The sequence below is a fragment of the Triturus cristatus genome, chromosome 5_1 (genome assembly GCF_964204655.1).
Source record: "Triturus cristatus chromosome 5_1, aTriCri1.1, whole genome shotgun sequence".
Taxonomy (NCBI): Eukaryota; Metazoa; Chordata; class Amphibia; order Caudata; family Salamandridae; genus Triturus; species Triturus cristatus.
Window position 1 is genome coordinate 1,002,123,352 of NC_140587.1, and position 25,077 is coordinate 1,002,148,428.

Sequence of the window (25,077 nt, forward strand, 5' to 3'; positions counted from 1 at the left end):
TGATGGATACATCTGCCAGTGGATTCCTCACCTTGTGAATATCCCCTGCGCCAGCATTCCACGGAACTTTTCTTCCCCAGCATTCCACGTCGACGTGGGCGACGTCACAATACACCGGCTCCGCACGCGACTCCGATCGACGTCACCGGAGCCATAAGAAGCCCACGTCGGCGTGATGACGTCAGTTCCCTTTTTTCCGCGCCTTCGACGCGCAACGGTTTTTCTCCAGTGCTACTTTGTAGTTTGGTCGTGTATCTCTCTTTTCTTCGACAATGTCTTCGACTAGGAAGTCGGGCTTTAAGCCCTGTAGGGAGTGTGGAGGCCTGATGTCGATGACGGATCCACACCAGAATTGTTTATGGTGCCTTTCCTCGGAGCATGATATGGAGGAGTGCGGATGCTGTAGGAGCATGAACCCGAAGGCACTCAAGGAAAGGAAGACCAAACTCTTTATGAAGAAGGTTGGTGAAGAGAAAAGAGGGAGGAAGAAGGAGAGATCGAAGAGGGAGTCATCGACTTCGAAGTTGTCGAGGTCGAAGAAACACCATAAGAAGAGTAAACACTCTCGACGTCGATCCTCGAAGTCCAAGAAGTCGAAGTCGAGGTCGGCGTCGTCTCATCGACGTCGGAGCAGAGGTTTGTCTCCTTCTCCTTCTCCTTCGAAGTCGCCGGAAGGTTCTCCTTCGGGAAAGCAGACTCCGACTCAGTCTCCGACGAGGTCTTCGGCTCCGTCTAAGACGTCGACTCCGGTTCGTGTGGAGTCGGATGCTTATATGCATGAGTAGCAGGAAGAGTCGGTTCCAGTACCTGAAGGTTCGGAGGCTCCAGTGGAGGATATTGCGGAGCCGGTGCCGGAGGCCCCACAAGAGGTTCCTTTGCCTCAGTTCCCTGCCCCAGGTACGGATTCGGCTAATTTCTTGAATGCTATGTATGGCATTTTTAATAGGGCGGCCTACCCATCCGGAGCACCAGCTGGTCCCGTGGGTCCGATGGCCTTTACAATGGGGGTGCCACAGCAGTATGCTCAAGCCCCCTTTATGCCCTTTATGCCGATGGCGCCTTCTTGGCAGTTTCCGGCGCCGCCTGTGGATTCGAGTCGACCTCGGAAGGTTCGGCAGGCTTCGGGGACTCCTTAGATGCCGAGACTGGCTCCATCGACGCCGAAGCTGACTCCATCGACGTCGAGGCTGACTCCATCTGCGCCGTGTCTGGCGCCGTCGACGCCGGTTCCTCTGGTTCCTCCGACGCCGCGTACGGCGTCGCCGACGTCGGTTCCCCGAATCCGGTCGAGGAGGGAAGCCCAGAGGGTGTTGGAGGAAAGAAGAGTTCGAGGCATGTGGGCTGCTGAATTCATATCTGTGCATAGATCGCCGCCTAGTGTTGGGTCCGGATGTTTGCACGTTGTTGTCCTGGAAGAGTCTTCGAAGTATCCTTGGATAGGTGACTCCTCCCCTGGACTACAGTGCGCATGGGCATCCTCTCCATCCTCAGATTGTTTTTTTCCGCCATTGGGTTCGGATGTGCTATCTTAGCTCAAGTTAGGAAAAACTTTTGTCGAGGCCACAAGGCCTTTAGTTCGCGTCGGTACTGTTTATCGATCGGGTTTCGATACTATCTGTTAGTTTACTGACTTTCAGCACCGACTTTGTTCGCATTTACCTGTCCATCGACTACTTCGACGATGGAATCGAGGACGCCATTCAAAAGGTGTCCGGTATGTAATGCGAAGTACCCACACATCGACGTCCATCCGGTGTGCAACAAATGCCTTTCGCCGGACCACGACGAATCGACATGCATGGCCTGTGCCCGATTCCGTTCCAAGAAGACTCTGCGGAATCGTCGAGCGGCGAGGCTCGAGGCGCAGCACGCGGCACCGGCCCCAGCTGACATCTTCGACGAAGCCGACGACGTCGAAGAAGTAGAAGTCTTACCCTCCGGTCCCGTTTCCGACCACGACCCCGGATCGGACGAGGCCGAAGAGTCACTCTTCCACAGAGGTGAAGACGACACCGAGGTAGGAGACGACGAGGAGGCCTTAGGGGCCGAAGAGAGTAGCGCCGATGATGAACAAGGCCTACCTGTTCAAACCGAAAACTCACCAGTGCCACAGACTATGGCTCCGGTCGAGGGATCGCCTTCGGGCCTTACCCGAGACCTATCACACAGTCCTTCGGCCCCGCCCTCGGGCCCGGCCTCGGACGTTCAGCGGCAGCCATTACCGCTTAAATCAGCTGGTTTCCCTTCCACGAAACCGAAACCGAAAGCTGCTCAAGCTCCTACGAAACCGAAACTGAAAGTGGCGCAAGTCGGATCGAAGCCTTCCACACCTTCGACGCCAGCGCACCGTGTCGGCACCGACCGCACCAAGAGAGACTTCGGTGCCGAACTCGAAAGGGGCGACGTGGGAGTCGACAAACGGAAGAAGGTCATCGGCGCCGACAAACCTGCTCGGTTACCGGCTTCGACGCCGCCGACACCGAGGGCCGTACCGCCTGCTACGCCTCGCATCACTCCCTCGACGACACCAAAACCTCACGTGTCGAAGACGTCGACGGTGGTCTCCGCACCTCGACTCGATGCACCACTGGCGCCGAAGATATCTACAGCCGCGACCCAGACCGGGGCCACGTCCTCTAAGGCGCCCCGAGTACGACCTGGTGCACAGCCAGGCTGCAAAACCACGGCTGCCCTCCAGGACCCGTCGGGTTCCGGTTCGATCGGGGCTCCAGCGGTTTCGTCGGCGCCGACCAACATTACCTTCGGCTTGCCTCCATCCACAATTCCGAAGGTGTTTCAACTCAGGACACGGGTCACCAAGACTACGGTTACACCTGTTGAGACGCCTCCGTCACACGTCATCGACGCCAACACTGGCAGGATGATTCTCCACGACCGAAGGATAACTTCGGAACCGCCATTGGAACCTTTCAGGATCCCGCTAAAGAGGAAGCTGCCGGTGGACTCAGAACCTCTCCTGTATGAACCTTTCCATTCACCCTACCAGGATCCACACCGGGCCTCCCCCACACGCTCCGACACGGATGCATTGGGGGACTACATGGATGAACAAGTCCCCTACCATGTGGACACGGACCCTGATGACCAGCAGGACCCTGACCAAACTTGGGGCGACCCTGCAGACCCCAGTGCACCTCTGGATGCACAGGACCCACAGCTATATGGGGCAAAAACATCACCCACAGAGGATACTGCAGCGTTCAACGCTCTGATTGAACGTGCGGCAAACAACCACGATGTGCAGCTTCACTCTGATATCATCGAAGATGACTTTCTAATGGACACCTTTGCATCCTCAGAAAGACATGTAAAAACTCTGCCAATGTTGAAGGGGGTCCTCAAGCCAGCCACTGACATTTTCAAGGAACCCACCAGGGCACGAGTGATAAACCCCAGGATCGACAAAAAATACAGATCAGCACCTGGGGATCCTACTTACATCAGAGGCCAATTACCACTCGACTCCATCGTTGTGGCGAATGCCCGCAAGAGGGCACACTCACAGACAACGGGTGACGCTCCTCCCCCGGACAAAGAGTCCAAGGTGCTAGAGACCTCCGGCAAGCGAGTTGCCGCACAAGCTGCAAACATATGGCGCATAGCTAACACTCAAGCGCTCCTCGCTCGCTACGATAGAGCGCACTATGACACGCTGGAACAACTTCTTCAACACCTCCCTGACCCCTACAAAGAAGGTGCAGAAATCCTTATCAGAGAGGGACAGCTACTCACAAATGCTGCCATCAAATGTGCACTAGACGCCGCAGACACGGCTGCCAGAGCCATCAACACTAGCGTCATCCTACGACGTCACGCCTGGCTACGTATCTCAGGATTCAAGCCTGAGGTACAAAACAATATACTTAACCAGCCCGTCAACCCCGACTATTTGTTCGGGCCTGAGGTTGACACCACCCTCGAAGATAAAAAAGGACACGGACACTGCAAAGTCCATGGGCGCCCTACAAACTCAGTCCTTTCGGAGCGGCTCCTTTCGTCGCCCCGGAAACAAGGGAGCAGGCAGAGGACAGGGGTCACCACAAACATATAACAAGGGCAATACGCAGACCACCTACGATAAGAACACCCGAGGTGGCTATCGTGGCTCCAGTACCAAGGGCAGAGGACGTGGCTACGGCAACACCAGGTCCTCCCCCAAGAACAAGCAGTGACGCCCTCTCCCTTCCTCCCGACCACATAACACCTGTCGGGGGAAGGCTACAACGGTTCCTGTCCATGTGGAACTCCATCACCACGGACAGGTGGGTCAAAGATATTATAAAATACGGTTACTGTCTGGAGTTGACCTCCACTCCACCCACAATACCACCAAGAAACCGTCCTATGTCCTCAGAGCACTTAACGCTCTTACAGCAAGAGGTAGAAAGTATGCTTCTAAAAGGCGCTATCGAGGTCGTACCCATCCACGAGCAGGGCACGGGGGTTTACTCCCTCTACTTCTTAATCCCAAAAAAGGACGGGTCGCTCAGGCCTATATTAGACCTGAGACCCCTGAACCAGTACATTCTTTCAGAGCACTTTCACATGCTCACTCTACAGCAAGTCCTTCCGCTTCTCAAGCAGGGAGACTTCCTAGCATCACTGGACCTCAAGGATGCGTATTTTCACATACCCATCCACCCCTCACACAAAAGGTACCTCAGGTTCACTGTTCAGGGGCAGCACTATCAGTTCAAAGTCCTTCCCTTCGGCGTGACAACAGCGCCCAGGGTTTTCACGAAGTGCCTAGCTACGGTGGCAGCACATTTACGGAGACAGCACATACACGTCTACCCCTACCTAGACGACTGGCTCGTTCAAGCGAGGTCAGCCCAGCAATGTGCAAGCCACGTGTCCCGTACCATTCACCTTCTTCACAGTCTGGGATTCTCACTAAATTACCCAAAGTCCCATCTCCAGCCCGCACACGTACAACAGTACCTAGGTGCGACTATAGACACTCTGGCGGCCACAGCTCAGCCAAATTTAGTGAGGATCAACAGCATACAACTGCTGATCTCCAAGTTCAAACCCAATCACTCACTTCCAGCGCGAGTGTTTATGCAGTTGATAGGCATGATGGCTTCCTGCATCTTCATAGTCCCGCACGCGAGGTTACATATGCGCCCACTTCAGGAGTGCCTAGCACGTCAGTGGAATCAGGCTCACGGACAGTTGAAAGACCTAGTGTTGGTGAGCGGTCGGGCGTACAACTCTCTGCATTGGTGGAATCCACAAAACCTTTGCAAGGGCCGACCGTTCCAAGAGCCTGTCCCACAGATAGTACTGACAGCGGACGCGTCTCTCCAGGGTTGGGGAGCTCATGTACTCCACTACACAGTGCAGGGACTATGGACGACACAACAGAAGAAGATGCACATCAACCTTCTGGAACTGATGGCAATCTTCCTGGCCATGAAGGCTTTCAAAGTACACCTGTGCAACAAGGTCGTGTTGATCCGGACGGACAACATGACCGCAATGTACTACATACAGAAGCAGGGAGGAACACACTCTCCACAGTTGTCTCATCTGGCTCAGAGCATGTGGAAGTGGGCCATTCAGAGGAACATGTTCCTCATGGCAGAACACCTCCCTGGCAAGGACAACCAGATGGCGGATCTGCTCAGCAGACACAGCCACCAGATGCACGAGTGGGAGTTACACCCATCGGTACTCAAACCGTACTTCCAGCAGTGGGGTCACCCAGAGATAGACCTATTCGCGACAAGCGAAAACGCAAAATGCCAAAGCTTCGCCGCCAGATTCCCACATCCGCAGTCGCAGGGCAATGCGATATGGATGAACTGGTCCGGCAGATTTGCGTACGCTTTTCCCCCAGCACCGTTGATACCGCTGGTGGCTCGCAAACTCCGACAACACTCCCTGACACTTGTCCTAGTTGCTCCCACGTGGGCACGCCAGCCGTGGTACACCACCTTCCTCGAACTTTCCGTGGTGCCGCATCAAAGGCTGCGGATCAAACCCGCGCATTTGACCCAGAACCATGGAGAGGTTCAGCACCCAGATCCGCAACAGCTGAACCTGGCGATCTGGCTCCTGAAGTCCTAGAGTTTGGCTATCTCAACCTGCCACCTGACTGTATGGACATCATCAAGGAGGCCAGGAGACCCACTACCAGAGCTTGCTATGCAGCCAAATGGAAACGGTTCGTCATTTATTGCGGTAATAATGACGTTAACCCGCTGGACGCATCCATCCAAAACATCATCTGTTACCTCTTACACCTATACCGATGCAATCTGGCGTACACCTCTATACGTGTCCATTTGACCGCAATCTCAGCCTATCTGCAAACCAGGCAGCACCTCTCTCTATTCAGAGTACCTGCCATCAAAGCATTCTTGGAAGGGCTCAAACGAGTCATTCCACCTAGTCACCCACCGGCTCCAATGTGGAACCTCAACTTGGTCCTCACACGCCTGATGGGTCCACCTTTTGAACCTCTACACATGCGAGATTCAATTCCTTACCTGGAAAGTGGCCTTCCTTGTAGCGATCACTTCCCTACGAAGAGTTAGTGAACTCCAGGCACTAACCGTTCAAGAGCCATTTATACAGGTTCACGCCAACAGGGTCGTGCTACGTACCAACCCCAAATTCATGCCCAAAGTAATATCGCAGTTCCACATGAATCAAACTATTGAACTGCCCGTTTTCTTCCAAAACCCACAAACTGTTGCAGAAAGGGCACTACATACACTAGATGTACGGAGGGCCCTCATGTACTACATCGACAGGACTAAACCCTTCAGGAAGACAAAACAACTGTTCGTTGCCTTTGCCCCACAACACAAAGGTAACGCCATCTCCAAAGCAGGGATAGCCAGATGGATAGTTAAGTGTATTCAAATCTGTTATCAAAAGGCAAAACGCACATTAACTATTCCACCACGAGCCCACTCAACACGCAAGTTGGGGGCTTCCATGGCCTTCCTAGGAAATATTCCCCTGCATGATATATGCAGAGCAGCCACATGGTCCACTACACACACATTTACAAAACACTATTGCGTAGATGTGCAGTCAAAACAGCAGGCAGCTGTAGGACAGGCTGTTCTCAAAACACTTTTTCAGACCGCTGCAGCTGGCACGGGTAGCCGCCGCCAATAGAGGGCACTGCTATGTATTCTATGCACAGATATGAATTCAGCAGCCCACATGCCTCGAACTGAATATGCTACTTACCAGTATGCATCTGTTCTTGGCATGTAGGGCTGCTGACATTCATATCGCCCTCCCTCCTCCCCGGCGCCTGTCGCAGCTGCAGCTCTCAGAATTACTGCAAGCATGGTCATCACTTTCTGTATCAACTCCATCACTGCCACAATGGCGAAAAACAATCTGAGGATGGAGAGGATGCCCATGCGCACTGTAGTCCAGGGGAGGAGTCACCTATCCAAGGATACTTCGAAGACTCTTCCAGGACAACAACGTGCAAACATCCGGACCCAACACTAGGCGGCGATCTATGCACAGATATGAATGTCAGCAGCCCTACATGCCAAGAACAGATGCATACTGGTAAGTAGCATATTCATTTCGTGAGTTGGAAGAAGGCGAGGTTGATTCTTCTTCGGACGAGTTCGAGGGCATTGAGGATGCCAGTGGGCTGGATACGACCCCAGAGTGGGAACACGCATCTGGCAGGTCTTCTCCTCCTCATGAGTTGGCTCCCTATCACGTGGTGATTAAGAAAGCAGCAGAGCTTCTGGATTTGCAGCTGCCTTCTGTGGAGTATAAGTCCAACCTACTCACAGAGGTGTTACATTCTCCAACTGCGACATCGGAGCCGTTGCTACCTTTCAATGAGGCCATATTGGAGCCGGTTTTAGAGGTATGGAAGAAGCCCCTTTCTTCTCCTGCAGTGTGTAGGCAGGTGGCAAGGAGGTACAAGGTTGCTCCAGGGGACCCTGACTTTTTATCTTATCATCCGTCCACGGACAGTTTGGTTGTGCAGGCTTCTTGCTCCAAGCATGCTTCCGGTGCTTTCCCTCAGTCTCCAGCTGACAGGGAATCCAAAAAAGCTGATCAGGCGGCCAAAAAGACCTTTTCAACAGGAAGCATGGCGTTGAAGTCCACTAATGCTACATGCCTGCTGGGGCGTTGCGTGCATGCTCTTATGGATTCCATTAAGTCCTTGGCCCCAAAGTTGCCTGAAGGGGATAAGTCATCCTTCATGGAGGTTGTAGCTGACACTCAGGCGGCTGCCAGGCAAGTTATCCAGTCAGGATTGGATACTGCGGACTCCGTGGCAAGGATCATGGGGTCGTCTGTTGCAGTAAGAAGGCAGGCTTGGCTCCGTAACTCTGGTTTCTCGGCGGATGTTCAGGCTACTCTGGTCGATCTTCCATTTGATGGTCAGAAGCTGTTTGGGGAGAAGGCGAACTCTGCCCTTCAGCGTTTTAAGGACAGCCGATTGACTGCAAAATCTTTGGGTCTGCAAGTGCCACCAAAGGGTTCGTCCTTTCGGAAATTTAGGGGCTTTGGGCGATCGTCTTTTCGCTCTTACCGGCAGCAGCAGAATCACCTCTATAAGTCCTATAGAGGGAGACAAAGGGGTCTGAGAGGTTCTGGACGCAACCCCTCTTCTTCCTCCTCCTCTGCTCCCAATGAGGCCTCAGGGAAGCAGCCCTAGATCCCCCATCCCGGATCATGTAAGACCTGTAGGGGGTCGGGTGTCCTACTTTCTACGGGGTTGGAAATCTGTTACAACCGACCTTTGGGTTTTGAACCTCGTAGAGACTGGGTACGCCCTTCCCTTTCGGGAGTTTCCTCCCCCTTACCCTCCTTGACAAGGTTATTGCTCGAAGGACCACCTGCTTCTCCTGCAGAAAGAAGGTCTAGCCTTGCTTCAGAAGGGTGCAATAGAGGTGGTTCCGGAGCAGGAAAGGGGTCAGGGATGCTACTCCCGGTATTTTCTGATTCCCAAAAAGGACGGCAGATTGCGTCCAATTCTGGACCTCAGGATCTTGAACTTTTACCTGAAACAGGAGAAGTTCAAGATGCTGACCCTTGCGCAGGTTCTTCAAGCGTTGCAGCAAGGAGACTGGATGGTGTCGCTCGACTTGCAGGACGCGTACTTCCATGTCCCAATCCTGAAGTCGCACAGGAAGTATCTCCGGTTTACGGTTGGGTCGCAACACTACCAATTTGCGGTCCTCCCGTTTGGTCTTACTACCGCACCTCGAGTCTTCACCAAGGTGATGGCGGTGGTGGCTGCTCATCTCAGGAGGTCAGGTGTCCCGGTTTTCCCTTACCTGGACGACTGGCTTCTGAAGGCAGAGTCCCCAGAGATGGTGCAGTGCCATCTGCAGGTGACAACTCAGCTGTTGTTCGACTTGGGTTTTTCGATCAATGTGCCCAAATCTCACCTGGTGCCCTCACAACGCAACCTGTTTATAGGGGCAGTACTGGACACTACTGTGTGTCGGGCATTCCCTCCTCCTCAAAGGACTCTCGACATTCAGGAGATGGTCCCTTTCTTCCACAATGGAGCGGTTGTTCCAGTTCTGAAGGTCCTTCGCCTGCTCGGTCTGTTCGCTTCCTGCATTCTGTTGGTCAACCATGCACGCTGGCACATGAGGGCGCTCCAGTGGTGTCTCCGCAGGCAGTGGTATCAGCACAACGGGGATCTCGGGGAGTCGATCAAGATCTCCGGAGAAGCTGCGGCGGATCTGTCTTGGTGGAGCGTGGAGGGCAATCTGTCTCAAGGAAAGCCCTTCCATCTACCTCCATCGGTGGCCACGGTGATAACGGATGCATCCACTTTAGGGTGGGGTGCGCATCTGGGGGATCTGGAGATCAAAGGACTTTGGTCTCCAGAGGAAAGGTTGCTTCATATCAACCTTCTGGAATTGCGGGCGATTCGTTTGGCACTCAAGGCCTTCCTCCCTTCCCTTCGCGGTCGGTCTGTTCAAGTCCTGACGGACAACACGACAGCGATGTGGTATATAAACAAACAGGGAGGAGTAGGGTCTCTTTGTCTCTGCAGAGAGGCCCTGCGTCTGTAGTCCTGGGCTCAGGAACATCAGATTTGTCTGATGGCAAATCATCTGGCCGGGGTTCTGAACGTGCGTGCGGACAGTCTCAGTCGGCAGTTCTCCGCCGACCACGAGTGGAGGCTCCATCCGGAGGTGATTCGTCACGTCTTTCGGACGTGGGGGACACCTCGGGTGGATCTGTTTGCCACTTTCGAGAATGCGCACTGCCCGTCATTCTGCAGTCTCCAGTATCCGATGCAGGGGGCGTTGGGGGGACGCGTTTCAGTTGAGTTGGAGCTCGCGACTCCTTTACGCGTTTCCTCCTATACCCTTGATTCCTCGGGTTCTGAGGAAGATTCGCCAAGATCGGGCCCAAGTCATATTGGTCGCCCCGGATTGGCCAAGAAGGGTGTGGTACACAGATCTTCTCCACATCTCCTTGTGCCCTCCGCTCCGTCTCCCTCTGAGGGCAGACCTCCTCTCGCAGTCGGAGGGGCAGGTTCTACACCCCCACCTCCAGAGCTTACACCTTCATGCCTGGATATTGAACGGGGCAACCTGAGTTCTTTCTCTCTCCCGCCTGATGTGGTGGACGTTATTTTATCGGCCAGGCGACACTCCACCAAGTCCATTTACTCCTACAGGTGGTCTAAATTTGTAAAGTGGTGTGGAGAGAGATCCATTGGTCCTTTAAAGGCCCGTCTGTCCAATGTGCTCCAGTTTGCTCTTTCCTTGGCTCGGCAGGGTTTTGCTGTGGCCACGGTCAAGGGCTACCTTTCGGCCTTATCGGCATTTCTGTGCCTCCCAGATCAACCTTCGCTATTTAAATCGCCGGTTGTTCTGAGGTTCATCAAGGGCCTTACAAACATGTTTCCTCCTACTCCATTTGTAATGCCTCAGTGGGACCTTAATCTTGTTTTAACCTTTTTAATGGGGTCCCCTTTTGAGCCTCTACATAGTTGTCCTTTGAGGCTGTTGTCCTTTAAGGTGGTTTTTCTTGTAGCCATAACCTCGGCAAGGAGGGTGAGTGAGCTTCAAGCTCTTAGTTCCAAACCTCCTTTTCTTACCTTACATGCTGAAAGGATGGTTCTCATGACCAGGGCTGCTTTCCTGCCAAAAGTTGTTACTCCTTTCCATTTAGGGCAGTCTATTACCCTCCCTGTTTTCTATCCACCCCCTCATCCTTCCAAAGAAGAGGAAAGACTCCATCGCCTTGACCCAAAGAGGGCTATGAGTTTTTATCTGGACAGGATCAAGGACTTTCGTATTGATGACCAGCCTTTTATTGGCTACGTTGGTCGTTCTAAAGGTAAAGCGGTGCGCAAGCGCACGCTGTCAAGATGGATTATACTGACCATCAAGATCTGCTACGCCCTGGCTGGTAAGACTCCTCCTGAGGGTATTCGTGCTCACTCTACTAGAGCTAAGTCTTCGACATCTGCCCTGGCCCGGGGTGTTCCTGTGGCAGATATTTGTAAGGCCGCGACTTGGGCCTCCCTCCATACTTTCGCAAAGCATTATTGCTTGGACTCTGAGATGAGAAGGGAGGGCCATTTCGCGCGCTCTGTTTTGCAAGATTTTCTGGTAGAAGAAGGTGGACACCCTCCTCCGGGAGTGGGACTGCTGTGGGAATCTATTCACAAGGTGAGGAATCCACTGGCAGATGTATCCATCAGAAGAACAAGTTACTTACCTTCGGTAACGCTTTTTCTGGTGGATACAGTATCTGCCTGTGGATTCCTCACCTACCCACCCGCCTCCCCGTTGTCCACCTTTGTATACCATGAAATAGGTCTTGTGGTAATGTTTTTATGCTTTGTTGTGCAATTGTAGGAAATGCTTGTTTATTTAGCATTCTTTTCCTTTGTATGCTATGCATATGTGTTGGTGTATTGTATACTGTGTATACTTTGAGTCTGTCGTTAGTCCACCTGTTTGCCTCTAAGGCACGGGGAAAAAATGGGTGGAACTGACGTCATCACGCCGACGTGGGCTTCTTATGGCTCCGGTGACGTCGATCGGAGTCGCGTGCGGAGCCGGTGTATTGTGACGTCGCCCACGTCGACGTGGAATGCTGGGGAAGAAAAGTTCAGTGGAATGCTGGCGCAGGGGATATTCACAAGGTGAGGAATCCACAGGCAGATACTGTATCCACCAGAAAAAGCGTTACCGAAGGTAAGTAACTTGTTCTTTACTCCCTCCTCCCCTTAGTGTTGGTTTTGCCCCCCTCTTCTCCCAGTATTGATTTTACCCCCCAGCCAATGTGGCTTGTGTCCACCCCCTCAAAATCCTTTTACCCTACATTTTATTTACCAATCAAAGTTAGATCCGTAAAGAGCCTCCTTTTTTAGGTGTGGGCATGCATGTCGCACCTACCAAATGGGGTGAGTGGATGAGGCGTAGCGTTTACTTATACTCTTTAGCCGTACTGCACAGACATTGGCATAGCCAGTTTATTTTTAAAGACTAGACCTATTGGCTTTGTGCATACTCTCTCTCTATATATATATATATATATATATATATATATATATATATCATTCAGTTGGTACTCCATGATCTTGAACCATAACCTGCTTAAGTTATTGTTAATCAGGTTGTGGAGCTGTTGCCCAATACCCTTCTCTTCTACAGTGATCTCAAGTACCACTCTAACATATGTAAAAGACAGGGTAATTATCACCTGTGGTTATTTTGCACATTTTACTTAATGATCAAACGTGTTTGAAAACATTTTTTTAATTTAAAGTCACTGCATAAATATGTACAGATGCAAAAGAAGGCTCCCTGCCTTTTCTATTGAGGCCCTAGGGAGGAAAGATTCTAACATCTCGATCTACATTATGGAACCTCACCTGCGCACAGCACTAATAGGTTAAGCAATTTTACTCGTAGTTTATTTGGAACTTTATGTAGAGACTCCAAAAATTGAGAGTAGGCAAGCAGAATATAATTAAAAGGTGTGAGGGAGGTCTTCAAGGGAAAGAGATGCAGGCAAGAGGACAGATCTATGGAAGGTAAGCTTATAAATAGCCAGGCCAGGGCGAATTATTTAAGGGGGATGCACTACTTCTCCTACCCCTTTAAAAGATAAAATGGACTTTAATTTCAGATTAAGTATGGGCTATTGAATTTAAGGTGCAACGAATGAAACCAAGAAATGCACTTAAGTTACTTTTTAAAGGGGAAAAAAAACCCTTTCACCCTTTCCAATCGTTACACATGCAAAAGTATAGCTGCTGTGTCCTTCCATTTTTTTTTTTGTTTTGCCACCCTTGTATATGGAAAGGGACTACTTGCCCCCCGGACACAATTTAGCACTTTATTACTGGAGATCGAATACACAGTTGCAAGAATAAAGACCTCAAGCATAAATAGGTTAGGTAAGTGTTTTATATTGCATCGAAGTAGAATGAGTAATTCAACTGCATTGTCCACGAGTCATAGTTTTTCTTTAAATATGTTGAAGATCCTATTTTCTTTTTTTTTTTTGAAAACCTTTATTGACAGTTCTATCAAGAACAAGTATGGGCCTACAACCCCCCGGGGCCGGCCGCTAAGCAATCAGAGCAAAAACAGGCAAGTGTAAACACAGGCAGCACTTCGGGGAGCAGAATCGTAATGCTACTACCATGAACAAAGTAGGTAGGGCACCAGGAGAAAAAGGTTTTCATTTTATAATGAAACAAGGCAGAAGGATCAGGTGCCAAACAATTTTCAAACAGCAATTACAGATATGCAGAGTAATAAACGTAAGCGATTTACAGCAATCCATTAGGTCAATGGCGCAAACACAAGAACATCAGGATGGGGAAAAATATCATAAGCAGTTGCGCCTGCAGTCCTACGCCAGAACTCCCGGAGAGCGCCCCGGAAATTGCGGTACACACGGAGCGGCAACGAGTCATAGCAAAGGAGGTGTATCACGCTGATCCCAGAAAAGAAAAACAAAAAGAATCGGAGAAGAAAAAGGAGGCCATGGAAAAAGAGATAAAAGACGAAAGAATCCCCTCCCCCAACCCCCCACCCTGCACCTCTGCAGATGAGTACGGCCCCCCCCCCCAGCAGTGTGCCTGTCGCCCTGGAACCAGACCCGAAATATAGGAGAATAGGGAAAAAGAAGTAGGAAAAGAACCCCACCAGACGGGGGGGGGTAGAGAAAGTATTAATAAACTGGAGGAGGGCCTTCAAAACATACCCCCGGCTTCTCCCTCCCGCACGGTAAGTTTCCCCCAAAGTGAACAATAAACGGCACAAAATCTATCTTCTCAAAGAAAAATGGGGAGCATTATGCACCTATTATGCTGTTAGCTATGCCAGGAGAGCACGCAACCCCTGAGCCCGCCCGTCCACTAGATGACCACCCCTGAAGGATCAGCCTCATCCCTGACCACTCTTTGGGAGTCTGCCCATGCCTACCCCTCGACCCAGCACCATATCCGATGTTCCAAGGTAGAGGATTGTCCAAAAACGTCCGAGAAGCGACGCACACAGGTGGGGTGGAAGTCTCTGAGCATCAACACAGTCCGCAGCGTGGAGAAACAGGCTTCCCAGTGCTGCACAAGGATATGCACTGCACTCCAGGTCCAGGAAGGCAGAAGCAGCCAAAGCAGACAATAGTTGCTGGAGTTGTCTCTGGGTCGCAGGAGGGCACGTACGGGACGAGGCTACCACATCCCACTCAGGTCTAGTGCCTCCGGGGCAGATCAGGTCCTCAGCTGGACGAACACACTGTAGCATACTGGCCGGAGTGTCCAGCTGTGCACTAACCTCAGGGGTGGCCGCCAAAGTGTCCTCCTGTGCGCAGTGTGGGTAGTCCCTGTGTACGTGCGGACAGGCGGGCCGCCACTGCCCCAACGCCGACGCCACACCGTCGAGCTTACTCCCCAAGACCCCGACACCATGAATCAAGGAGGAGTGAAGAGCACCAAGGGCCTCGAGGAGGTCGCCGTACCCCAGCACAGCTCTCTGCGATCGCGCCGCCATACTCCCGAAAGTCGCACTCTCACAATCCCGCTGCGGCCCAGCGGACAGGATGGTAGGCTTCATTGCAACAAGATGGCCGCCAAGTATGCCCGACCCTCACCGGGGCCGGGACCCTGGGACAAGCGTCTCGATGTCCACGTCGCTGGTGACCGGGTTCCGGGGGCAGGCGAAAAGTTATCCGTTGCGTGGTCACGGGCAACAGTCGTCCCCACTACGGACCAGCTCCCGTAAAAATTCGGGGGCGGCCCGCAATGATCAGGGCAGGATACGGGCGGCGGCCGGGCAGCTCACCATCAAAGGCAGGAGCAGCCACCGGAGGGTCTGAGACTTGCACCCCCGAGCATGCACTCGGTCCGCTACGCATGACAGTAGAGACGACCACGACGAAATGTAGGCCGAGTTTGGCACCGCTCCGGTGGACCGACTCCACCCAGTCACAACAGGCCGCTGTTGTTGAACTGCCACCCGGCCACGGCGTCCACTCGAGGTCCCGGCTCCAGGGCCGCAAAGTTCAAATGCACATTTCTCCGGCGATACCGCAGCCAGAAACCTCAGAGTCACACAGTCGGGTGCCTCTCTCCTTCAGAAACACGACCGCGTAGCACAGGTTAAGGATCTCGTGCAGGATATCCGTGCGGGATGCGGAGGTTCACGGAGCCGGGAGTCTACGCTGCCGTCCCGGTCGCCATCTTGGCTCCTCCCCTGAAGAAGATCCTATTTTCTGATGGTTACTTGTAACACTCTACGGCAAAACTTTATTGCTGAGATTTGTTCGCAGGGCTCAAAGTTCATGTGACATGAATGCCCTTAATTTTGATGAGGTGGCTTCCTTAGAGCGGATTGTTTTTTGTTTTTTTTCCTTCTCATTCTATTGTATTTCAAAGAAAACAAATGTTCCGGAAAATCTTGGCGATGTGAAATTAAAATACATTTGTCCTCCAGGGAGGTTTTGTTTGTGTGATCATATGGTAATTCTTTGTTTCATTAGTTAGGGCTTAACTGGTTCGTTCTAGTTACTGCCAGTTCTTAGAAACCATTCCATGATTGAGGAAAAAAGGCTGAGTCTTCAGAGACATTTTTACCCATGTTAACTAGTTTTTCTACTGTATAACGTTATAGCTACCTATCCGTTCTTTCTGTTTTGTTGTCAATCTTTCCTTTTCTGGTTGGTGGTAGTAAATGGAAGGAAAAGTGTGTTAGACCAGAATCCTGTAATTGACCCTATCTGTACTATGTCACATGGTCCGGCCTTACTTTTCAGAGGTTACTGTATGTGAAGGGCACGAAAGCTCGAGGTTTCTGCTATTGCAATTAGGTTGAATAATGTGCTGTCTCTTTTATAGTTTCTTTTGCCTGTATGTTGCATGAAAGTTTTAAAGTAGCCACTCTTTAGGAATCTATAAATTGGATGCATATGGATAAAACCTTAACGATGGACCTTTTGCTAGAATTCGAATCAAATACTCTCCTATAACGGTGTGTAGTGCTTTTGTCCTGCAAAAACCAGCATAGGTCACCCGCATTTTGTATTGCGCATATTGAAAATCTAGGACATATATTTTTTAGTTACTTTAATGTCCTCCTCTAGTGTGCCACGTCGTACTTGGAAGTGGTTGACAAGCTGGATGAATTACGGAAAGAGTTAACCGTAATATCATCCTCGAAAATGTAACATCCGTAACTTTTAATTTTGTTTGTTTAACATGTTGCTTGTCTACTTTCAGGTTGAAATATTTGGCAGCTTCAGTACGGGACTTTATTTGCCAACAAGGTAATGCAAGTTGATGCTCTTATTCATACGTTTACTCAGTATTTAATTGGTCTCACTGGTATGCATTGTTTTTCTCACTTGCTGTTCATTATACTTCCCTACATGTTGACTTTTCCATCGCATTCAAGTTGAGGTTATTAAACCGCTTATATCTGAGACTTCTAGCTGCAGATTCCTTAACTTTAAATTTCCCAGGCGTCAGGCTGGATCCCAAAACATTTGCGTGAGCAGTACCCCTTGTGCACGTACTTGGGTGGCTCCATTCGGCTCAGCGTGACGTCTTTGTTTGTTGGTTATGACGTCGCCGTCACCTATATAGGCGCCACACAGGCTCATGGACCTCAGTTCTTTTCTGCTCGGGCCAGTTAAGTGCAGAAACAGAGAACTACTACCCCTCTGATTGGGCTTTTTCAACTTTGTAGACCAATCTTTTCTGTGTCGAGGGATGTCTTCTAGAAAGACAGGGTTTAAACCATGTGGGGACTGACAGCGCCATGTTGGTAACTGACCACCACCTCATCTGTCTCCGGTGTCTTAAACGCAACCAAGACTCTGTCGTGCTCGGATTGTAGGGCCATGGCTTCGAAGGCCTCTGGAAGCAAGCTATAAAGCTCCGTGCAGCCCGGCAGTCAACATCAGCCAGCAAGACTCTGCTGAGATCCTGGTCCTGAACGAAGAAATGGTCGCGGGACAGCTCCCAGAGTCCCAAGTACTCTAACTCCCACTCAATGTCTTTGGGACACTCTGGAAAGAACCCTGAGCAGACTTTATTTTCGCCTCAGCTGTTGTCCGTCGATAAACGAGGTAAGGAGCACTGATCCTCTAGGCATGGTTCTGTGGAGCCAGGGTCGACTAGCTCCTCCATCAGTTTCTGGGAGCCGGAGTAACCCCCACTCAAACAAAAATGTTACGAGTCCATGTGTTGCATTTTTGATTGGGCCGACCCCTCTGGTGAGCCTATGGGCCCAGTGAGGTCATAAGGGATCCCATGCGATTCAATGCTGTCTGCTCCGGGCTTTGTGCCGGTGGGGCCTCATGGATCTGATCCGGGACTACGATGGTCGTGCTAATGTGACCTTTCCTGGTGTCTGATTCGAAGTCTATGCCTTTGAAACCTCAGCTGTACCATCTCAATCCTTATTCCTGACTAGTCAATCTGATTGACATTACTTGATGCAGGGATAGCACCCAGAGGTTCTGTGTTGTCATTTTGAGGACTTTTCGTGCACGAGAGAGGACTGGGAGGGGTCTGTGGACCCTTTAGAACACCAGCTGTAGAACAGATTAACTGATCTGAGGAACTTGGAAGCCAGTGGACTTGATACATCTCCAGATGCTGGCATGCTCTTTTAGCTGACTAGGACTATGGAGCAGAGGGCTTCTTATGCCGTTGTGGTAAGGAGGTCAGCAGAAGTGGGGGGGGGGGGGAAGGGGGTGAGGATTGGTGGTGGCACAAGTCTCCGGCAGAGTCAGGGCTCCACATCAAATTGTTGGAGCTTCAGGTGATCCGATTGGCATTGAAAGCATATCTTCACTCTGTCAAGGGGAAGTTAATGCAGGTGTAAACGGACCACTCTACCGCCATGTGGGACTGCAGCAAGCAAGGCAGGGTGGGATGGTGGACACAGTAAAGAGGCCCTGCGTCTTTGGACATGGCTGGAACAGCAGGGTATAACCATGGTGGTTAATCACCTGGCAGGTTCTCTGAATGCCAGTGCAGGATAACTCAGTCGTCTGTCTAGCAGATCATGAACGGCGTCACCAGTCAGGTGGTGCTAGGTCTTCTTCAACAAGGGGGAGAGCCTTGGTTCTATCTGTTAGCCTCTGCAGAGAAAGTGAGATGTCAGCAGTTTTGCGTGCTGGCATTTCCAATGTGGCTATCACTCCTTGACTTTTTTCGGCACGAGTGGAGCTCAAGCCTACTGTATGCCTTTCAGCTCATACCACTTCTGCTGACTTCATCTTTGTGGCCCCGGACTGGGCAAACGAATCCTGGTATCCAGAGCTACTGAAAATAAGCATTGATCCTCTGATCCTGTTCTGTCGCAGCAACAGGTGAGGGTCCTCCACCAGTTTGTCAACTCTCCGCTTCAGGTGGGGGGGGGGGGGTCAGAGTTCAAAAACGATAATCTGTCACCACTCAGTCAACATGCATGAAGTGAGTGAGGTTATTTTGGCGGACAGGAAGCCCCCCACTACCAAAAATGTGTTAGAGGGTCAATAGACCTTTCTGCACAATATTTATCTACCTTCATTCTTTTCATTCTTACCCTTACTCAGCTGGGCTCTGCGTTGGCCCCTCCTCAAGGTTGATCTTTCTGCTCAGACTGCTTTCTTGTTGCTGCTGGAACAACCCTCTGTGCTTAAATCTCCTGTTGTAAATTGATTCTTAAAAGCGCTTGTACGTATGTTTCCACCTACGCTCTTTGTCCTGTCTCAGTGGTACCTTAATTTGGTCCTCACTTTTACTTCTGTGTGCTCCTTTTGAGTCTTTGCATAATTATCCCCTCTGGCGTCTTACCATCAAAACTGTATTTCTGGTGGCAATAACATTGGCCCGGAGGATGAGTGTGCTGCAGGCATGGTCATCCAAGCCTCCATATAGGATGATCTTTGCAGATAAAGTGGTGCTTCGCACTTGGGCTTCCTTTTTGCCAAAGGTGGTGATACCATTCCATTTGGGTCAATCCTTCACATTGGCTACCTTTTTTGCTCCCCCCCGCATCCCTCCAAGGACCCAAATAGTGTTGTTCTACCTTGACCGCACAAGAGTTCCGGGTTGACGACAACTCTTTGTAAGGTACGTGGGAACTAAAAATGGTAGGGCAGTGCAGTAGCAGACCATTTCTGGCTGGGCTGTTCTCTGCATTAAGATCTGCTAAGCTCTGGCTATGAAGCAGCCTCCTGAGGGCGTACAAGCTTATTCCACTGGGGTTGAAGGCTGCAACCACAGAGTTAGCTTGGGGTGTCCCAGTGCTGGACATCTGCCAGGCAGCAACCTGGTCATCTTTGCACCCATTTGCTGTGCACTACTGCCTGGACAGTCCGATCTGCAGTGATGGGTATTTTGCCAGTTTAGTCATGCAGGACTTGAGTGTAATCTCTCTGCAGCTTAACGCCAGGTTGGTATGGCTTGGGTATTTATTCAAAGGTAAAGAATCTGCAGCTAGAAATCTCCATCAGATGAAGTTACTTACCATCGGTAAACACATTTTCTGGTAGAGACCAGATCTAGCTGCAGATAACTTAGTCCCACCCATGCCTCTCTGGACTTACTCATTGGGCAAAGGTTATTCCCTTTTTCAGGGCCCCTACTTATGACACACATTCAAGTCAGTCATTTCATCGTTCTATGCTTCTGGGGTGTGAAAGCGAAAAGTACTGACTTACATGCCTCCGGGGTGTAGCCTATATAGGTGACTGCAACTTCATGAATAACGCCTACAGGTCTCATGGAGCCATCCGACTGCACACACAAGGGGTACTGCTCACTCAAGTTTCCAGATCCAGTCTGGGAATGTCCAAGGTAAGAAATCTGCAGCTAGAAAATGTCTACCAGATAATGCGTTACCAAAGGTAAGTAACTTGTTGTTTTATCACACCAACATAGTTTTGGTCATTATGTCAAAATGCACTGCCAAAACTGGCATAGCTTAGGCAGTCCACAATATTCAAGCATTAAATGGACTTGGTCTGTAATACATTCAGACTATAATGTTTTTCTTGACAGGAGTGATGTTAGGATTTTTTTTTTATATAACTCTTAACAAACATCGGCAAATCATACATTACAGAGGATCGGGTGAGTCAGTGATCACATTACACATAGTTGAAGGGACATACATACATACATACATACATTACAATATCTTTGGAACGTTACGGGGAGTCAGGGTCTTCATGATCATTGCTACAAGGTGGTGCACAAATCTCCCCTCTATAGCTATTCCACTGGCCCCAGACTCGCGACCACTTCTTGGGGCATCCCCTTGCCAGATACACCGTTTTTTCTCTGAACATGCACCAGCCGAGGTTTCTCTCCCAGTCCTCTAGGGTGGGCGGACGTGCCGCTCCCCATAGCTGAGCAATAATTTGTTTAGCTAACATGAATCCCAAAGTGGCCCACTGAGTCTGCGAGGTATTCGAATCTGTGGGCTCCCATATATTTAGTAGTCATCTCCGTGCCTCTGGTCGGAGTGGTGTGTAGTACCTTACTTGATTGTCGTGTATTTGAAGCCAATATGAGCGAATATGTGCACATTCCCAAATAGTGTGCCGATAAGGCCGCATTGTCTCTTGCATCCCCCCATGTCAGCCCACCCTATTATCACCAATCGGGTCCCCGTTAGATATATTCTGTGAAGGATTTTTAATTGAACCAGCCGTAGGCACGCTGTAATCGCCACCACTCAGAGGATATTGCCGACTGCCAGTCCTCGTCATCCATTTCTATCCCGTCCTGCACCCATTTATCTCTCAGTGACTGTAGAGGATCTGCCTTGTGGTTAATCAACTTTTTATATATTAGAGAGATCGTTATCTTGGGGAGGTGACCATCCAGCACCCTGTCCTCCAGTGGGGAGGCCTCCGGGGGAACTGTCCTTGGGTAACGCGGACCGGAGCGAATGACGAACCTGCATATAGCAGAAACGCTCCGCGTCTGCCAGCTCGTATTCAGTTTGAAGGTCTTGATCCCACCCTTCCCCCACATATCTTTGATAGCAGAAATTCCAATAAGATCCCACCTGTCTAAGCCCTTTGTTTTCCTTGGATCGCCCAGCTTCTCTGAGTCCCACAGAGGGATGGCTAAAGTTAACTTGTTTATCCATCCCAGGGAGTTTGTGGCGTCATGCCAAATTTGAACTGAATGTTTTGTGGGGCCTGATAATCAATCTCTTGGGACGGGAATAAAGAGCTCTATTGTAGTTCCCACCAGGTAGGATCCATTTATCCATGGCGTAGCCCGGATCGTCTACGCGGCCGAACGTGCCATGGTTAATAGCTGCCAAGTGGGAGGCCCAATAGTACTTCCTGATATCTGGGATACTGATGGCTCCATCGTACCAGTTCAACGTTGGTTTGTTTAGTGCAATTCGAGGTCTACTGTCCCACAGTAGGTCTCTTTGTAGGCCCTCAATTTACCTGATATAGGACGCTGGAACAAACTCTAACGTGTTTTGCAGGACGTATAGGAATCTAGGCAGGGCCATCATTTTGAAAAGGGCGGCCCTACCCAGGAGTGAGCTGGGGAGCTTCCTCCAATTTGCAATGTCACTTTTTTGAGCTTTTGGGGGGGGAGGTTACGAGCATATCGAACTGAAGGGTCGAGAGAAATAAAGATTGTAGGAAGGTGGAATCTGACTATATGGTTGCCCCCACTTTTTTCCTGGTGTTTGAATGGTTTTTGACTAGTCTGGCTGGGATCCTGCTATCCAGGACCCCAGCCTATCTGCTTTCTCCCTTAAATGACTTGGTGTGCATATTAGATGCACTAGTGATTGGATACTGTGGTACCTTATGAGCCCCTAGTATATGGTACCTTAGGTACCTAGGGCATAGGTACTTCACAGGCCTACCAGGGGATGCAGCATGTATTATGCCACCCCTGGGAAGCAGACTCAATCTGACACCACAGGCCTGCTACTGCAGCCTGTGTGAGGTAGTGTTAGCACTCCTCAAAGAGGTATAGGTTTCTATATCTCACCATACACACACATATAAACCTATCAGCCATCCCTGTGGCAAGCCCTATCAATCCTGAGGGCAGGGTGCTTGGTTTACAATGTGAGGGGTTGCCTCTGCCTGAGCAGGGCCCCTCTGCAGCTGGCAGGGTCTATTCATTGTGGCTGTTTCGATGCGGTTAAACACTATACCCTTAAGTGCATTATAACCTCACGGAAAATGCTAAATTTGGAATGACTGCATCAAAACATGTTGTGTTTGGTATCAAACAACTTTGAATCATACCCCCACACCAGTAACTGGTGTGGGAGTATGATCCCACCCTTCTAGAGGTGACGACATGTACCTACTGTGGTAACACAGTAGAAATCTGAAAGAGCCCTGGCATCACAAAATGGATGCCACCAGCACAGACACTGAGCTGCCCTCCTGCTGCTAACAAACTCGCAGTGGAGGAAGCCCAACAAAAGGCATCCTGTCACAGGGAGGTGTCACCACCTTCCAGACAGGATTTAGTGTATTGGAGCTGGGTGGGTGCACTCCTAGAGTGCTTTGAAGTCCTGCACTGGGGGAGCAGTAGGCTCCTCTGTGCATATGCCAGCTCAAACCGGTTCAGGGGCTACCTGTCCCAGCTCTGGCGCGAAACTGGACAAAGGGAAGTGGGTGTAACCACCCCCTACCCTGACCCTCCCAGAGGAGTAGTCATAGAGCTAGTCCCTCCCCTATCTTCACTATAAGATAGCAAGCTTTGCCATTGCAAATCAGATAACCCTGGACGACGCTCTACAAAGAAGAATCCTGGCCCTTCGACGTTCCACTACCTTTGGAAGACAGAAGAATCTCCCTTGGAGTCAAGAAGTGACTCCCCTGCTTGGCAGGCACCAAGAACCTTAATCAACGGTTGCAAACTTTCCCGCTCCCGCCGGAGTTCGAAGTCCCTGCTGCCCCGAAAGTGGATTTCCTGACTTCTCGACGGCCATTGTGAGTCCCCAGCAAAGCTGTGGCGAGTGGACCCCACGAGGAACAGCAATACCCGGGGACCGTGCACTATTGTCGAGGGCAATCCCTTCACGATGTTCTACGAAGTTGTGCTTTGGACCATTTAAGGCATTAGAGTAGGGGGACCGTGCCTTTAAGACCAGCAGGCGACCCCTTGCTCCCATGATGCACCACAGGTGACAGTTAGGCCAGTTCTTTTTTCCGGCTCCTTCTGAGGATCCTGGAGCTTGAGCTCTTCAGTTTTTTGACTGAAAGTTTTGTACTTCAGATTTTTTCAGAAAATTCGACATTTTCTGGCTCCTAAAAGCTGGTTTCCTGAATAATTTCTCATTTTTTCCAGTCAGAATGCCTGCCTTATTCAGGAAATACCCTTCCTGTGGCAATAAGATGGCACTGGCGGATCCACACTGTGTGTATTGTGTGTTGGCCAACTTCACACAATCCTGACCGGTGCCCCCACTGCCAGAAGTTTTCCAGGCGCACTCTGCGCGATGGAGAGCGCATTAAGCTGCATGCCCAGCTGGAGAAGGAAGCCATCGTGAAGGCGACCATTCATCCTTAAAACCACCCTCTTCAGCTAGACTACCTCAGAAATGGCGACATACCACCTCTCCTGACCCCAGGAAGACCAAGGTTCCATTAGATTCGCAGTCTACGTCGAAGGTACTGTCTAAAATATCCAGGACGACTTCTGCGTCAAGAGATTCATCTCGACGTCGAGATTCTCAGCCGCATACAAGTAAGTCGGCATTGAGGCACAGCCCTTCGGGCTCGAAGGCTGTTAGTCCGATGAGATCCGGACAGTCTCCGACGTCGAGACATTTGCCGCCGCCCTCGAGGGGGTCGGTGTCGAGAGCTGCGACATATGTCTCGCCGCGAGTGGGTCGATCGACGTCCAGGCATTCGACGTTGAAGATCAACCTCAACTCGACGTCATGGAAGCATACCGGACCGCCGGCGAAGGTAGACGTCAAAGTCACCGGCTCGACGACAGAGGTCGACGTTGAGGTCTCCGCAACGCCGTAGGCGATTGGCGTCGACCACTGTCCAGGGCGGAGCGGCATTCCCAGCAATCGGCACCGATGGTGACACAAACATCATCGACGTTGAGACGTTCAACGTCGAAGGATAGAACTGCAGTGGCCACGGAGAGGATTAGAGCCAGATCTAGATCTTCAGGAGATCGCTCATCTCCAGGTCTTCATATCGTGCAGATCTCTCCGGAGAAATCACCCAAGGCACCAGATAAGTTTGGTCTTTCACCTCGCTGGTTGGAGAATGTTGTTACAGGTGACTGCAGAAGTCCGTGCTCGGACTATTCTCGCATGTACTCTCCCTCCAGGATTTCTCCGCGTAGAAGCAAGTCTCCTGGTAGACCAAAGTCACCTTCTCCACGCCGGTTACGACCCAGGGATCGCCCTTCCTCTCACAGAAGGCCAAGATCTCCTTAACACAGATCACGATCCAGGGCTCATCTCAGTGACCGTCCCCACAAGAGGCGACGCACTAGATCACCCACCTGGTCTTCCTCCACAAGGTCTCGGTCTGGGACTATTCTCCGACATGGCTACTCTCATGGCGTATGCTCTCGGCGCTCAGCCTGGCGCGGCTAAC

General features: G+C 50.9%; 1 protein-coding gene across 1 annotated transcript in view; it reads left to right on the forward strand.

The window, feature by feature from the left end:
* TENT4A (terminal nucleotidyltransferase 4A) overlaps nt 1-25,077 on the forward strand; it is a 535,327-nt gene that overhangs the window by 81,509 nt on the left and 428,741 nt on the right. The window contains exon 3 of the mRNA XM_085606105.1: nt 16,736-16,782. Coding sequence (XP_085462231.1) covers nt 16,736-16,782 — 47 coding nt within the window. The remainder of the gene's footprint in view (nt 1-16,735; nt 16,783-25,077) is intronic.